The 18,483-nt window shown below is 46.3% G+C and overlaps 1 protein-coding gene across 1 annotated transcript in view; it reads right to left on the bottom strand.

Moving 5' to 3' along the window:
• rasgef1ba (RasGEF domain family, member 1Ba) overlaps positions 1–18,483 on the bottom strand; it is a 209,536-nt gene that overhangs the window by 132,551 nt on the left and 58,502 nt on the right. Inside the window, exons 3-4 of the mRNA XM_070863893.1 lie at positions 9,991–10,113; positions 9,547–9,684 (exon numbers count right to left, since the gene is read on the bottom strand). Of these exons, the coding sequence (XP_070719994.1) occupies positions 9,547–9,684; positions 9,991–10,113 (261 nt within the window). The remainder of the gene's footprint in view (positions 1–9,546; positions 9,685–9,990; positions 10,114–18,483) is intronic.

Here is an 18,483-nt window from a genome sequence, read left to right as displayed (position 1 = left end):
GAGCACCGCGCGAATGCTCTATTAGCGCAAGAAGCATATTTTTTCCTCAAAGAGGCCAATTCCGCACCGGTGCAAAAAAACCATCCAATTCAAAGTATGCGCTCCAAACCCAGCGCGGGGCAAGTTCGGCCCCTTTGTCTTTTAGGGGTGTGTAGTGATTTTCTATTGTACCGAAAATTTCTTTGAATACTTTCCACTGTCTGTCTATAGGTTTAACCATTGACAGTTCAGCACAGATTACTGTGGTCAATTTATTTCTCATTCCTACGAAATATGCCTTACTTAAATTTAAAACCTTGGTTTATGAGCAAGGAAAGAATGAATGGAAGCTGTGATGGCAAGGGAATATCAGACAGGCAATTCAGTTCAAAACAAAAGGCATAACATCAGTTAACTGAGTTAACTTAGTTATTTTTTAAAAATATAGACGTAAAATGATATAAAATAATTAGAGAGATGAAAAGAACCAAACAATTATTCAGAATGTGTAATCTTCTCCAAATAAACGGAATAATTAAAGCTTTGTTTTCTATTTATCCGGATTCAATATGTTGTATGATCATTGAATGATTTAAGTTTCTTAAAACCTTACTGCACTTTTGATCCAATTTCTACCTCAAGTTCCTCATTCACCCTACTTTAGTCAGAAGGCGATTATGATCCAGCTCCATATTTTGATTGGTAATGTCCAGTTATTTTCCTGGGACATTTGAATGAATTAGGAAGGGACCTTGACACTTATCCAACTCTGTCATATAAGTTGGAGAAATCATGGAATTGAATCAAAGTCACACCTTCCACTTGGCAGGTCGACATTCTAGTTAAGGGCTACATCCCTATAGTCATTTATTTCATAGTTTGGGGCCAATATGGAATCTGAATTGGTCAACGTAGAGATTTGATTCTCAGTTTGTGATGAATTAGTTAATCTCATCTAGGGTGGCAGTAAGGGTGGTACAATGTGAGATATGAAATCAGCCAGAGTTCTTGGGGTGAATTTTAACCCCCAAAAAAGAGTGGGTTGGGGTCAGGTGAGATGATAAAATTTTAAGAACCTCAAACCTGACCTCAAGCCGCCTCCAACCTGCACTATTCCGAGTTTATCGTGGGTGGGACAAGGGGCATGCAGCCAATCTGCTCCCAGGAGGTGAGTTGGCTATTTAAATATTATAATGAGGCTGACAGCCTCAGATTATCCCTGGCCAGCTGGGTTTCCCAGACCTCAGGAAACCTGGCAGCTGAAGGAAGGCGAGGACTGCTTGTGGGCCAGTAGCAACAGGAGTGCATCCCCCAGGTCCCTAAGCTTACCGTCTTGCCTTGGATCGGACCCTCCCCCCATTAGACCACCCCCCTAAAAAGACCCCTGAAGTCGGGGATTGACCACCACCCACCGCCGCCCCCCCCCCCCCACCCCCGCCCTGGGTTCGGGGCCGGACACCCCTAGGGCCAGGGATCAGACCCCTCATGCTCCCAGTAGCAGCTGCAGGCTCCCTACCTGGGGCTGTGGCCTGCTCTGGAGTGCATCCTGCCAGACTGGGACCTAAGCATGTCAATCAGGCTGACCTCCGGCCGGGGATTCTGGCAAAATAAAATACACACGTGGTGGAGTCAAAACTCCACAGCATGCGACAAAACACCGACTTCCGAGTTTCCCGTCCAAAACTTTGAGCCCCCAGCCTGCACAACCTGCCCCTGTCAAGAGCGGGGCTCTTGTTTCTGATAGATATCCAATGACTCTTGCTGCAAAATGTGTGAACATGAAATGTATAAAGGATTAGGCTTAGGTGTGTTGCCCATCACAGTTTAATTGCCTGTCAACACTCATTTGGGCTAGAAATTCGGCAGGTTTGTGCCCATTTTCCACCATGGCGAAGCAGAAAAAGTGATTTTTATTTTGGTGCTAAACGAGTCACATAAAATTTAGCACCTGGGCAGAAAATTCAGCAGCGGTTTTGTAACGGCGTTAAAAATTATCGCCCGCCCGTTTTTTTAGCCGTTTTTATGATGTCAATCGGTGTGCAATGCTGCACTATCGCCGGGGGCGGAAAATTCGCCGATATCGCTATTTTTACCACCCACCCAAAAACACGTCCAAAGAAAATCAAGTCTTACCAGGTCGGATCCAGGGCACACTTGGCGCTAATGGCGCCATCTTGAAAAATGGAACAGAAGTTCAGTGCATTAAAGGATTTGAAGGGAAGGCTGCATCTTACACAGTGAGCTTTATGTGAGTTTATAGTTCATTTTTAAGGATATTTAAGGACACTTAAAAGAATGGGGGCTATTATTATCTCTGCCATTATTCCTGGCTGCTTTTTCTCTGTAGTTTCGAGCTGGAAGAAGGCTTTTTCAAGAGCATTTTGAGCGTAATCGAAGAGGTCGCAGATATATGGGGAGGAGACCTTACCCCCCACGAATTTACAGGGAACAGCGCTCATACCTGCAGCTGTCTGAGGCACAGTGCGTTTGAGGGCTGCGCTTCCGAAAAGAGGTGGTCACAGATATATGCCAGCTTATAAAGACAGACCTACAGCCTACCAGCAGTAACAGACTCGTTGAGGTGAAGGTGACTGCGGCACTTGCCTTCTATGTCTCCGGTTCCTTTCAGGTATCAGCAGGGGACATATGCTCCATCTCGCGGTATGCTACACATCACTGAATTCGCCAGGTGACTACTGCACTGTGCGCACCCAATGACCAAGAAGGCACAGAACGAGAAGGCTATAGGTTGTGCATGAATTGCTAGCTTCCCCAAGGTTCAGGCTGCCATTGACTGTACGCACATCGCCCTGTGAGCATCTTTAGAGGATCCAGAGGTTTACCAAAATCAAAAGGGATTCCATTCCCTGAACGTACAGATCGTCTGCGACCATACTCAGCGCATCATGGCAGTAAATACCCAATTTCCAGGTAGCATCCATGATGCTTTCATCTTGCCTGAGAGCAGTGTCTCATACCTGTTCGAGCGTCAGCCACAAGGCTAGAGCTGGATGCTGGGGGACAAAGGCTACGGCCTTGCGCCTGGCTCATGACCCCCCTCTGGAACCCACAGACAGAAGTTGAGCATCGCTATAATGACAGCCATATAGCCACATGTAACATCGTTGAACAGACAATTGGATTGCTCAAGCAGCGCTTCCGATGCCTGGACCACTCTGGAGGCTGCCTGTAATACTCCCCTCAGCAGGTCTCTGAGTTCATTGTGGTGTGCTGCATGCTACACAACCTTGCCATCATGAGGGGACAGGATTTGCAAATGGGGATTGCAGGAGAACCTCAGGAGAGAGGGGAAGAGGGGGGGAGGAGGAGGACAATGAGGAGGATGAGGAGGAGGAGGACGAGGAGGAGGACAAGAAGTCTGGCGTTGAACCCATACCACTAGCCCCACCACCACCACAGGGGAGGCATTGTGGAGCTTTTGCCATTGCAAAAGCCTTACGTCAGCAGCTCATAATTCATCGCTTTGCTTCAATAGTGAACGGCAAGTTTCACCATTGCCTGCCCGCTCTATCCTACCATGTTGACTATTCCCTCTCTTATTCTGCAAATGAGACATTACACAGGAATGGTTAAGGTGAACAAAAGAATTTATTAAACATACAGTAACTTGATAAACATTGTAACTGGAATAAGATTAACTTGAATAAAATTTAAACATCTCAAAAGTGGAATAAAATTTATTAAACATTATTGTGAATTGGCAAACTTTTACAAAATATCAACAAGGCTCGGCTTCTGAGTGGCAAGGCTCTTGCTCGGCCTCACCACTCTCAGGTGATGTCGGTCTGGGTGTGACACTGGGGACTGCAGTGTCAAAGATCGAGACCATCAATTGCACGTGGGCATTGACAGCTTCGGTGGTTTCGCAGCTCGCACCCGACAAACTGCGACATGCCCTCCCTCATGTTCGCAGATAGTGCCGCAATGCTTGTGGGAAAACCACCCAAGACCTCCAGGAGTTGTCGAGTGAGCTGGATGCTCTCCCTGGACAATCCCACCATGTCCAGGTGTGTGCCTGCCTGTTTGTCAGTAGACTGGCTTTGCTGACTCACCCTTCAGAGAGTCGGCATACGGGATTCAATCCTGGGAGTGTGTTGCTGCATGCCACTTGTACCCGGGGTCTCGGATTGGTCAAAGCCCGAGAATGTTTCTTCCTCGTCAGAGCTAGTGGCCGCAGCAAAAAGAGATGTTGACTGCATTGGCTCCCCCACCCCACCGCCCCCGTCAATAGCTTCATCAGTTTCCTCCTCCCGTGGAGGTTCCTCATCCTTGGTGTCTTCCTCGACCCCCGCACATGATGGGCTGAGGTGGAGGCTTCCATTGGAAGATTTGGCACCTCCTCACCTGGAAATAGAAAACAACAGATGAGCAGTTAGCAGCAGGGAAGAGGACAGGGTGACATGAGGAAGGTCACATAACACAGGCTCATTTGACGGACCGGCACCACTCCATTATATGTACAGACCCACAGACACTGCATCACATTCCCCCAACCCTAGTCCACAGACATTGCATCACATTGCCCCAACCCTAGCCCACAGACACTGCATCACATTGCCCCAACCCTAGCCCACAGACACTGCATCACATTGCCCCAACCCTAGCCCACAGACACTACATCACATTGCCCCAACCCTAGCCCACAGACACTGCATCACATTGCCCCAACCCTAGCCCACAGACACTGCATCACATTGCCCCAACCCTAGTCCACAGACACTGCATCACATTGCCCCAACCCTAGTCCACAGACACTGCATCACATTGCCCCAACCCTAGCCCACAGACACTGCATCACATTGCCCCAACACTAGCCCACAGACACTGCATCACATTGCCCCAACCCTAGCCCACAGACACTGCATCACATTGCCCCAACCCTAGTCCACAGACACTGCATCACATTGCCCCAATCCTAGCCCACAGACACTGCATCACATTGCCCCAACACTAGCCCACAGACACTACATCACACTGCCCCAACCCAGCCCGGGAATTTTGCAGGATTTATCCTCAGTTTCAAACAGGGGCTCAGCACCCCCTCAGGTAGTTGACCTCCCTGAGGCACCGATCAGACCTACCTTGAGGTCCGTTAATGGCAGTGTTTGGGTGGACTACCGCCTGTGTGCCGCTGCTTCTGGCAGTTGTGAGACAACTTTCCCTGCAAAGGTGACAATTGGAATGATTACCAGAGGGTCCTTCTGCTCTTGTGGCACACACAAATAGCCATCAAAGCATTTATATCATACTGTGTGCATTTAATACAGTCCTCTGTTTAATGGCCCTGGTAGTTGTACATGGTTCATGAGGAAGATATCTTTTAAGATGTCAAAAATCAGTCTTGCTAATGTGTAACAATCATTCATGGCAAATAAGATGCAACACTAAGCCTACCTATACCAACATGTGTCAGATTTATCATTTAAGTAATGAAGGAGTGCATGAATAAAAATATTACTTACTTTGACGACCCTGCAATGGTCATTGAACCTTTTCCGACACTGCTTGTGGTCCCACCTGATGTCGTCCACTGAGGAAACTTCCTCAGCCACACTGGTCCATAGACATCTTAGAACAGCTGGGAGGGGTTTATTAGCACCCCTCCTATTAAAATCTCCCCTTCTACTTTGGTCAGCTACGATGAGGGCCTCGGTCGTCTCATAACTAAACTTTTTGGCTCTCTGCCTGCTGAACCCTCCTTGCATCGGGGCTGCTCTGTGAAAAATTGCTGATTCAGCCCGGGATGTACTGTGCATGTGCGGGCGCATCCTGACAGCTGACCAGAATCGTGGGAAGAAAAAAAAAGTCGAAAAAAAAATTTGCGCATGCGCAGAAGGTCCATTTTTTTTGTGGGGTTTTTTCGATTGCAAATTTCAGTTCCGCAGCAAAAATTCAGTTGTGCAAGGCAGGTTTTACTACTATTGCTCTATCGCTGGTCACCGTTTGGTGAATTTTGCGATGCCCAGCGATAGCGGTACCCTGGCAGTACAAATCATTTCCCACCACGATTTTCGCTCAAAAACGGGCGAAATCGCTAAAATCCGAATTTCTAGCCCTTAATCTAGAATTACACATGAAGATCAGCTAATTTGGTGTCTAACTCTTACTGCATGGACCTATTTCCCAACAATAGTAAATACATTAGGAGAGGAGGAGGGATGAAGATTTGTCAGAAAAACGCTAGTCCAGTGTTGGATTCACTCATGAAGTTGTGCACCATAGATCAATGCCCAACCTAAATAATCTCATAATCCATATTGAATGAACAGAGAGTGGAGCAGTAAATTCATACATGCTATGTGCATAAAATAAAATATAAAATAAAATATAAGCATAATTTGTGTTGATGAAAGTTTAGCAACTGCTTCCTCAAAGGACACCTTTTTGTGGCTTAATTTAATATGAATGGAACAGTACCAGAAATCAACAATGATTAATTTATAATATAAAGGCAACTGATTGTTGACCATAAGATCATGAGAGTATTCAAACTCCAGTAAATGAGAATGGCCCTCTAGTGGTAGTACAAGCAAATGGAATATACAATCGGCAGAACTTTGAACTTTGGTGGGGACCTTTTCTGCATCCATTGATGGAAAGGAAAATCAAGTGGGGTGTATAATGGGTGCCCAATCCAATATCCCCCCCCCCTGCTAAAATTGAAAGTTCCACCCACTAAGTGAATTTTAAAAAACACAGATAGAAAATTGCATAATAATGATGAGAGATTCTGGAACAACATTACTGTTAAAACCAGGGATTATCGTAATTCATCAACTACACTATATATTATGGGTTAGACTTTCGGCACATCATCACCCATTTAGCGCCCATTTAGCATCCATATAAGAGCTGAGATGCAGGCTATTGCCCATATTTGCTGAAAAGTGGAACTAGCGTCGATTAGTCTATTTATCGCCGGCCTAACTTTCGGCACTGCTGAATCAGCTGCATCGCCCCGCCTATTTAAAAAAAAATGATGTCATTCTCCTGCAAGGCCGAGAATAGTGCTCATAATGGAAACTTGCACCCAATTATGGCCCAGATTCTCGCCGAGCGCTACTTTTGGCATTTTGCCCACAATTCACCCAAAAGATCGCTGGCCCAAAAATAGGCTGAAGAAAAGCTGCAATAACGCAGCACTACTCGGCACTACAGGGAGGATCTGTAGTAAAAGGCTGTCAGGAGAATCAATTTGTGAGTGATTTTAAGGGGCTTTGTGACTCTTGCCAATCATCTAATTACTTTGTATTTGTTGAGGATAAATTAAGGGCATTTATAGCGATTTATAGTGATGGTGGGGGGGTGGGGGGGGGGGGGAGAGGGCCTGTAATTTCTCAACCAGTATTGAACGCTAATCACATACTGCAGAATAGAGATGGGAGAATAAAATGAGAAAAGTTACATACAAGTACATTGCTGTAATGTCAGGGTTAATATTAATCATGGATTTTTTTCCCTCTCTGGTCCACAGCGTACAAGTAGAAGCAGAACTAGGGTATGTCATCCCATGACGAAGGAAATGGAGTTACATAAGAACATAAGAAATAGGAACAGGAGTAGGCCATACGGCCCCTCGAGCATGCTCCGTCCGCCATTCAATGAGATCATGGCTGATCTGATCATGGACTCAGCTCCACTTCCCCACCCACTTCCCATAACCCCTTATCCCTTTATCGTTTAAGAAACTCTATTTCTGTCTTAAATTTATTCAATGTCCCAGCTTCCACAGCTCTCTGAGGCAGCAAATTCCACAGATTTACAATCCTCTGAGAGAAGAAATTTCTCCTGTTTTAAATGGGCGGCCCCTTATTCTAAGATCATGCGCTCTAGTTCTAGTCTCCCCCTTCAGTGGAAATATCCTCTCTGCATCCACCTTGTCAAGCCCCCTCATAATCTTATACGTTTCGATAAGATCACCTCTCATTCTTCTGAACTCCAATGAGTAGAGGCCCAACCTACTCAACCTTTCCTCATAAGTCAAGCTCCTCATCCCCGGAATCAACTGAGTGAACCTTCTCTGAACTGCCTCCAAAGCAAGTATATCCTTTTGTAAATATGGAAACCAAAACTGCACACAGTATTCCAGCTGTGGCCTCACCAAGACCTTGTATAGCTGTCGCAAGACTTCCCTGATTTTATACTACTTGGCAATAAAGGCCAAGATACCATTGGCCTTCTTGATCAATTGCTGTACCTGCATACTATCCTTTGGTTTTCATGCACAAGTACCCCCAGGTCCCGCTGTACTGCGACACTTTGCAATCTTTCTCCATTTAAATAATTTTAAAAACCGCTCGATTACCTCAGTAGGCTGATAGATTTTATTTTATAAAGCAACAGGGCTAGAATAAAAGAAAGGTTCATTATGTTATTGATGGGAACCAGTTCCCCTATTCTCTCTGTCAACCCCCGTGGGAAAAGATCTTTGCCTGAAAAAAAAACGTGCATGTGCAGAATTGCTGTTGCTATGGACGCCAGCCTTGCACGACTGACTACATCGCTAAGGCCCATTTCACATCGCTAAGGCTATCGCCCAAATTAAAAAGGTGTTTTTTAAAATGGGCGATATTCCAACGATCCCGAAAAATAAAAAAAGCACTAAGGCTGGAAATATCAATCATAGTGGGAAGTCTAGCCTTATGAGGAAGAGAATATCAGTGGATGGTAAGGTTACTGATCTTATGTTTGCTAACAGTCTGTTTTTATTTGTCTGATTATTGGAAGTGGCTGTTTAAAAAAAAACTACAGGGTAGATTTTACAAATGTCTGCTCCTGCAGATTGGGAGTGCATATTAGGAATTCAGGCAGAGAACAGAGCACTTTACAAGATTTCTATCCAATAAAATTAATCAAACATCTGTAAAATTCAGCCCCAAAGTCTTTAACCCATTTATTTTAACCTGGTAAGCAACTTTGTTGCAATGCTTTGCACAGGAAATTAACATAAAAAAGCTAACTGAATTCTTAACTTGCCTTCTGTTCACTTTGGACTTGGTAACTGTGGCATTGTGTCAGCAGACTACATAGCCTGAGGACTCTCAATCATGTTTGCTTTATGCTCATCCACACAGCACCAGAGTGGTCAGCTGAGTTAAGAACAACATTTGTAAACATTTTCGGGCTTGAGGGGGGAGGAGCATTGTTCATGGAGCTATTCTGTCATCCAGTCCCACTTCATGATTTCTCCAAAAATTGGCCATGTGGTTCATAGTGAGGAAGAAAGCTGTAAACTGCAGGAAGCTATCAATGGACTGGTCAGATGGGCATAAAAGTGGTAAATGAAATTCAATCCGCAGAAGTATGGGGTAATGCATTTGGGGAAGCTAAAAATGCAAGAGGATACACAATAAATGGTAGAATACTGAGAAGTGTAGAGGAACAGAGCTACAAATCTTTCATCCAATTGAATTCAATTCCCATTTCTTACAGTTGTTTGCTCAGGTGTGTGTTTTCTTTCATTCCTCTCTGGAAACATTATGCAATCACCATTAACTATTCCTAATAATTCAAACATGAATGAATTGGTGCTTTCAAATAACTAACCTCATCCAAAGTAGCTATCTTGTGCGTCATGTCCTTTAGATTTCTCATCATCCTCTCATCTCGAAAATCATAGGGAAATGTTTCAGTCCATTCAGCCAACAGCTGGACTATTTTTGGTGCAAATTTTCTTATCTTAGCCTAGAGTCAGTCAGAAAATTGTATTCAATGATCGTACTTAGTGATAATAGATTTAAATGCAAAATATATAGTAATATTTATTTAACCTAAAGAACAATATTGGCACAGTCTAATTATGAAGCTGACACATTTGTAGACATTAAACATTTTCATTAAAAATTAACAGAAAAAATTAATTTACAGCACTTAAGTGTAGCCCTCATTGCATTAATCATGAGAGGAAAGACTTAAAAAAATTTATTTTATTGATATTTGCAAAATCATCAGTCTCAGGCAAACAGAAAAAGTCTCCCTTGACAATCTCACCTTATCTAAAATGGTCTCATTCAGTCTCTGTTGCTCAATGCACATGAGACAAACCTTTGCTAGGAGCTCATATGGCCGAATGAAAAGACGTGAGCTCAGCAGAAAGGTGAAGATGTATGTTCTCTGTAAGAGAAAGATGAGAAAAGTTCAGACAAAGAATTGCAGTCTTATTTGTTGTTAACTATTCTCATCTGTAACTGATCTCATTTGGAGACAATGATTCACAAAGGGTGCTGCACTCAATGTTCTTTAACAGAAATTATACAAATTATAAGATAAACTAGATGTTAAGTTACAATATTAAAAACATAACTTTGAAGGAGTTAGAACATACTGCTTTTTTTTCTTTTTAAGGCTGTGTTTTTTAGGGGCCGAAATTGGCCATCACCCGATACGAGGCTCACCTACCACTTTTTGCCGTGCATTATCGTTGCAATGGATGCGGCGGCCATTAAAGAGAAATTCAGCTATTTTGCTGAAAAAAAGGAATGGTGCGGTATTGGTGGTGAGAATGAGATATTTGCAGCGGTGTGGGGGCAGGGAGGCCGATTGATCCATGAAATTTAACTGATGCCCATTTATTGATAGGGAGGCAACTGCTCCCTGGCCTTCTTAAAGGGCAGGTTTTGTAGCTAGACCCTGAGCATTGAGCTTGTCTCTGTTGCTTGTGAAGGAATGGCTAATGCAACAGGTTTAAGGAGGGCCAGCCGTTTCTCGGATGTAGGACTTGAGACCCGGGTCCAAGCTGTGGAGGGAAGGAGGCGCATTCTCTATCCAGACACAGGAAGACCCAGTCACGCCGTCTTTGTCAATGTGTGGCGAGAGATAGTTGTGGAGGTGTCAGGGACCTCCATTCGTGACCGCATCACCATCCAATGCTGCAAAAGGTTGAACGACATAATTCGACTGATGAAAGTGAGTACATGTTCCCCAACTCCTCACCTTCCATCTGCGAGCCTCTTCTTCATCTTCTCTTATTTCCCATCTATATAGGCACTGAAGCACCATTTGATTGCTGAGGCATGTATATCTATGTGTGCATACTCACAATGGAGGGTCCCTTTCATATGAGAGTTACACCTGCATGTAATGGACCCACACTTGCACTAATTGCCGAGGCCTCATGAAACTGCTACTCAGCAACCCTTCTTTGCTTTGCAGGCCAAGGTCTTCCACAACCATTTGGAGCAACAGACGACTGGTGGGGCTGAGGCCGATATCCAGCAGCTGAGTGATATAGAAGAGAGGGTGCGCGGATAGTGGACCCATGTGTTGCCTTCCCTGTGGTCACTGGTCGTGTGGATCCCGCTGGGGGGGCAGCATGGGCAAGTGAAGGCCTTCCTTTAATGCCATCTCTCCCTGAAAGTCCAAGTACTTACCAGTCAATTGGTTATGATTGTGTGCAAGTTGCGTGCATGGTGCAATGCCCCATCTCACCCTGATGGAACACCTCGTGTCATTTATGATTGCAGATGATACCTCGAATGAGAGCCAGAGCGAGCCCGAGATCCTTGAGGTGAGTGTGAGCCAGAGTCAGGATGAGACCCTTAAGCCCATTGCAGACACTGGCGGCATGTCCGATGAGGGCGAGGAAGAGGGGAACAGCGCTGCCAGCACTGCGTCACTGCTTCCTACACTCGCACATGTCAGCTCAGATACTGGGGGGTACACGGTCGGGTCAGTTACATTTAGCAGAGGGGTCCACACTGGGTGATGCACTGGGGCCTAGCCGGCTGCAGCATGGTCAAGAGCAAAGGGAACCTTAGGTGCGATCTCTCCGGGAGGAGAGTTTGCACGCGAGTTCTGCTGCAGAGGACTCAGACCAGCCCCCCGATGTGACGGATTTTGAAACAAGGGTGGAGGCAATGCATTCGCAGATGTTGGGGGCAATGGCAAGGTGCCCGAGAGCCTGTCGCAAGTGGTCCGGAGCGTGGAGGAGTCTGCCTCCAGCATTGTGGACAGCTCTGTGCACAACATGGAGCCCATAACTGCCGGTGTGTAGACGGTGGTGGACTCCCAGTGTGACCATGCGGATCCAGCTGTGATGACGCGTGTCGTGGACGATGTGGCAGCTGCCATTACAGCACAGGCACAATGGAACAAACTTCTGAGTGCTGCTTTGGAGAGGATTGCCAGTGGCCTGCAAGCTCAGAATGCTCTCATGCAAACTCAGCAACAGGCCACGGAGCGTCTTACTGCTGTCGTTTCAGGTGGCATCGAGACTGTGTCTGCTCTCATGCAGTCTCAGCTGGATGCCACGCAAGCTCTGACTACTGTCATTGCAGCTGGGTCCACCGCAGTCCACAGGGGACCTTCCGCTGTCACGCCACCTCAACGACCTGTGCTCCAGCAGATTGGCAGGGATGGTGACGTGCTGCCCCGGGGGAGTAACGCAAGCTCATCGGACCAGGATCCTGATGTAGTCTCACAGGATCACAGCAGTCTTGAGCCAAGACCTGGCACTCTACCTATTGTGTACGCGTAAATAACTGACAAACAGCCAGGAGAAATGTAACTTAAACTGTGTGCTTTATATAACAACCCAAAATGGAGTCCCAAACTGGCATGAACCAGAATACAGCAACTGTGAATAGCTCCCACAGGGTCCTAATGCCCATCCTGTGAGCTGTAACAAATAAATAGAGTATGAACACAGAATATCTCCCCCTTTTTAAAACTGCAATCCATGTAAAGGCATGGGCTAGACTTTCCACTTTGAGCTTATCGCCAAAAAATGGGCATTATTTCCGGCATGGGCGGCAAAAAAGGGTTTTCAGATCGCCGGCTTCTCGCCCATTCTCAAAACACCTAGTTTACATTTTTGAAAATGGGCGTTACCGTGAGCGATATCAAATGGGCGGTAGCGTTAAATTTTTTTGACCTTCCGTCGTAAAGTGTGGCCATCCTTAGCAATGGCATGGCAACGCTCGATTCCCACGATTCAGGAGGTCATGGGTCACCATGACATGCGCAGAAGAGGAGATAGAGAGAGAGGGAGCTCAGAGGGACTGAAGGCTGGATGTGTTGTGGCTGCTTTGGGAGGAAGGAGGGAGACTTTAGAGCTTCACAGCAAGTAGGCAAAGAAAAAGTAGCTGTTAACAGCCATATATTTGACCGAATTTGCCCTATAATGGAGGAAGAGGAGGAGGCTTCACAGCACACTGTGGGGACTGATGCTGGAGAAAGCAGTGAGGTGGGAGAGGAGCACATTGGAGGTCGCAAAAGAGCGAGGAGGTTCTCGGATGAGGCAAATGCCTCGCTCCTGTAGCAGGGCGAGTCATGCTGTGGTGATTTGACACAGGGAGAGCATGGGAAGTCCACCCCAAAGGCCTCCCAGAGGATATGGATCGAGATAGCAGAGGTGGTCTCGTCGGCGACCAACAAGGTGCGTGAGGGCAACTAAGGCCGCAAAAGATGGAATGTCCTTGTGGGATCCGCAAGAGCAAATATTACATTGAGTTACATGTACTTATGTATTTATACAATTTGATTTGTAACAGTCATGAGTGACTATCAGCAGATGTGAGGTCTTGCACTTTTACCGGCAATGTTTTACTCAAAGCCTGTGGTCACGGTGTACGTCTTTAGGTAAAGAATGATAATAATCATAATAATCATGATTACATCGATCGGTTATTTGTTGTATCAGTGTCTGTGATAGTACCTAGCAATGATATCATGCAATGATCTCATGCCATGTCGTCCTGTCACCTTTTACAGAAGAAGCTATCGACGATGAGGTCCATGCAGAGGCAAACGGGTGGGGCGCCACCAGTCCCCAGCTACATCACAGAGATGGAGGAACGAGTGCTAGCACTTGTGGGGAAGCACCCTCGGACAGCCACAGACGCATCTGCAGACCCTGAAGTGATGCCACGTGAGTAAAGCTTACACCATTGCGTGATGTAAAGTCAATAGATGGACACCTACTCATAGAAACATAGAAACATAGAAAATAGGTGCAGGAGTAGGCCATTCAGCCCTTCTAGCCTGCACCGCCATTCAATGAGTTCATGGCTGAACATGCAACTTCAGTACCCCATTCCTGCTTTCTCGCCATACCCCTTGATCCCCCGAGTAGTAAGGACTTCATCTAACTCCTTTTTGAATATATTTAGTGAATTGGCCTCAACTACTTTCTGCGGTAGAGAATTCCACAGGTTCACCACGCTCTGGGTGAAGAGGTTTCTCCTCATCTCAGTCCTAAATGGCTTACCCCTTATCCTTAGACTGTGACCCCTGGTTCTGGACTTCCCCAACATTGGGAACACTCTTCCTGCATCTAACCTGTCTAAACCCATCAGGATTTTAAACGTTTCTATGAGGTCCCCTCTCATTCTTCTGAACGCCAGTGAATACAAGCCCAGTTGATCCAGTCTTTCTTGATAGGTCAGTCCCACCATCCCGGGAATCAGTCTGGTGAATCTTCGCTGCACTCCCTCAATAGCAAGAATGTCCTTCCTCAAGTTAGGAGACCAAAACTGTACACAATACTCCAGGTGTGGCCTCACCAAGGCCCTGTACAACTGTAGCAACACCTCCCTGCCCCTGTACTCAAATCCCCTCGCTTTGAAGGCCAACATGCCATTTTCTTTCTTAACCGCCTGCTGTACCTGCATGCCAACCTTCAATGACTGATGTACCATGACACCCAGGTCTCGTTGCACCTCCCCTTTTCCTAATCTGTCACCATACAGATAATAGTCTGTCTCTCTGTTTTTACCACCAAAGTGGATAACCTCACATTTATCCACATTATACTTCATCTGCCATGCATTTGCCCACTCACCTAACCTATCCAAGTCACTCTGCAGCCTCATAGCATTCTCCTCGCAGCTCACACTGCCACCCAACTTAGTGTCATCCGCAAATTTGGAGATACTACATTTAATCTCCTCGTCTAAATCATTAATGTACAATGTAAACAGCTGGGGCCCCAGCACAGAACCTTGCGGTACCCCACTAGTCACTGCCTGCCATTCTGAAAAGTACCCATTTACTCCTACTCTTTGCTTCCTGTCTGACAACCAGTTCTCAATCCATGTCAGCACACTACCCCCAATCCCATGTGCTTTAACTTTGCACATTAATCTCCTGTGTGGGACCTTGTCGAAAGCCTTCTGAAAGTCCAAATATACCACATCAACTGGTTCTCCTTTGTCCACTTTACTGGAAACATCCTGAAAAAATTCCAGAAGGTTTGTCAAGCATGATTTCCCTTTCACAAATCCATGCTGACTTGGACCTATCATGTCACCATTTTCCAAATGCACTGCTATGACATCCTTAATAATTGATTCCATCATTTTACCCACTACTGAGGTCAGGCTGACCGGTCTATAATTCCCTGTTTTCTCTCTCCCTCCTTTTTTAAAAAGTGGGGTTACATTGGCTACCCTCCACTCGATAGGAACTGATCCAGAGTCAATGGAATGTTGGAAAATGACTGTCAATGCATCCACTATTTCCAAGGCCACCTCCTTAAGTACTCTGGGATGCAGTCCATCAGGCCCTGGGGATTTATCGGCCTTCAATCCCATCAATTTCCCCAACACAATTTCCCGACTAATAAAGATTTCCCTCAGTTCCTCCTCCTTACTAGACCCTCTGACCCCTTTTATATCCGGAAGGTTGTTGGTGTCCTCCTTAGTGAATACCGAACCAAAGTACTTGTTCAATTGGTCTGCCATTTCTTTGTTCCCAGTTATGACTTCCCCTGATTCTGACTGCAGGGGACCTACGTTTGTCTTTACTAACCTTTTTCTCCAACCAATCATATATGATAGATGATTTCTAAAAGTTTAATAGAAATAATGCTAGCCTAATGAAAATCATTGCAATCCACAATGTGTTGATGGTGATGAAATGTGATATCTGCGATGATTTTGAGAGTGGTGGTGTTTTTGTCGTGCATATGCTGTGGGTAGCGCTGGACTCACCTTGTCACCCTAGCACAACCTTCTCCTCTAACAACCTCATTTGTATCTTGCAGCTCAGTCAGCAACGCAGCCCACGGCAAGGCCACAGATGCCAGAAGATGGGGGCACGGGGCAGGAGTCGGCGGACGATCCTACTACATCTGGTGCTGAGGAGCTCCGATTGTTGCCCACCAATCTGCTGGGTGTGTTCTCGAAAGATGAGAGCAAGGACTTCGAAGAACCTGCATTGCCACGCTTCAGAACCCAATCCACCCCAAGGCCATCTATTGGTCCTCCGGTCATTCCCACCTCCACTCTGGTGGTGCCGGTCCCAAGCACCTCTCCACAGGACACCTCATTTGTCCCCAGGACTGCGCCGACCCTGCAGAGGCCTCGTGGATGCGGCAGGTCTCTTCCACTAGCGCGACATGACAGCGGAGAGATGGTTCAGTTGTCCAGGAGGACTGTAGACATTGGTGACCAGCTTATCGAAGCTTTGGGGGGCATATCCCGACACCTGGCCACCATGTCCAAGTACATTCTGCGAATGGCGGAGTCCCTGGATGCGATAACCAGGAACACTGCTGCCACAGCCCTTACAGTAATCACAGAGCGCGGCACTCCACCCCTAGGTTCCGCACTACCACTGCGAACAACAGATGTGAGCAAGGACATAGATCCTGCTTCTGCATCAGAGAATGTTGCCCTCTCGGCACCCCCCGCTCCCGTACCCGTCCAACCAACGCATCTGTCTTCATCCCCCCCCAATGAGGCACAACCTGAGGAGCTCCTCGGCCAGGCGCCGTGGAGCAAGGAGGGGAAGAGATAGAGGTGAGGAGAAGAAGGGGAGCAGGGAAGGAAAGTGAGGTGCATGTCTGCAGGTGATGGCTGTGTTATATCTCCATCTGGGTGTATGCAATTTGTTGCAATGTATGGAGGCTGGGGACCACGCTCCTGCTTTGCCTTTGTATTCTGTGTTGCTGGACATATTGAACATGTGATTTATGTCAATGGTGGAAAAAGTGGGATGTGGGTGGGAGTTGGGTGTTATTGGATGTGTTACTTATGATTTCAGGCTAATGTTGGTATTAAACTTTTGTTATTGAACATAACCTTGTTGCGCATTGTCTCAGATGGCTGGACCGTTACACACTGGTGATTCCTTACCGTGAAAGGGTTAAATACAGCTTAACATCAATCAACGTAAACTTTAACGGGCACCAAGGTGATGGGCACCATCGATGTCTGAGCTGCACACACACTGCAGTGTGTCAGCATTGTCACTCACATCAGCGCTCTTTCAGGCAAATCTCTCCGATATCAGCTCCTCACGTAAGAGTGGAATTTAACAAATGCAGCCACACCGCAGGCGTCCGTCCCAGTTAGTTCCACATTTTGTGGGCAGTTTTTTGAGCGGGCGGTATTCTGGGCAATATATGTGCGAGGTGGTGAAATTGACGGTGGTCGATCTCCATGGCCGCCAGTTTGGGTAAATATGTTCTTTGTGACAAAAAACAGTCGCCGGCTGTTATTATTGAATCTCAGCATTAAGTTCGTGAGGAAAGTAATGCTGGGCGATAATATGGGGTTGAAATCGCTCTTTCTGTTGATTCCGCCCAAAAAAAGTGGGCGGGCGGTAATAATTTTTCTCACCGTTAAGCTCATGAGGAAAATAACGCTCGCCGATAAGTATCCTAAAAAACCCCGTCAGTTTCCATTTTGTGCCAAAATGTGCGATACGTCATTTCAGCGGTTAAGTTGCCGTTAAGTGGGCGTTAAGCAGGTAAATAAAGTGGAGGTTCTAGCCCAAAGTCCTTGAGATAGCCAGGTCTTCTTCTGATACGCTGAGACTGGTGTGGAGCTTGCGTTGTTTGGTCAAGGTTTCTGGTTGGGAATCAGAACGGTGCCTCTGTCTCATCCTACTGACCTGTTGGCCTGTGAGTTGGGATCAGTCTACCAGCGTTCCATCGAGTTCCATCGTAGGTGTGAGGGCTGAAATTTCAGCCAATCTGTTTTGGAAGTGAAAGTGAAGATGCGAGCTTATGACTACGGTGTGACCACTAAACTCTGACCCAATCTCCGTTCTTCAGTTTGAGCTCGTCGTTTTGTGTCAGTGTAAGACTTTGCTTTTTGGTGGCGTTCCGAAATCTGGGATGTGAGTGTGGTTATCTTTGGGCTAGGTTTGGCTGGGGATTTGACAATGTCCAGTCGCCAGTGAAGATTGTGCCCAATCATGAGCTCAGTGGGTGTCTTGCACGTTAGAGAGTGCTTTGTTGAACGGTATGTGCAGAGAATGGTTTGAACTGCTTCGTCGAATATTTGGCCTGCTGCGAGGTTGGCTTTCAAACCCTCTTTGATGACACGGTTAAAATGCTCAACACCTCCTTTGCTTTAAGGATTGTACCGAGCAGTAAGGCGATGCTCAATTGCATGACAAATGAGGAAATCGGCGAATTGGTCGGACACAAACTGTGCTCCATTGTCAGTGATTATGACCTCTGGGAGGGCCTACCTTGTGAACATATGCTGCAGAATAGTGATGGTCATTGATGTGGTCACTGAACTTGTTGCAGCA

Source organism: Pristiophorus japonicus, chromosome 2 (genome assembly GCF_044704955.1).
Source record: "Pristiophorus japonicus isolate sPriJap1 chromosome 2, sPriJap1.hap1, whole genome shotgun sequence".
NCBI classification, from domain to species: Eukaryota; Metazoa; Chordata; class Chondrichthyes; family Pristiophoridae; genus Pristiophorus; species Pristiophorus japonicus.
This window is presented reverse-complemented; position numbering and strand designations above follow the sequence as displayed.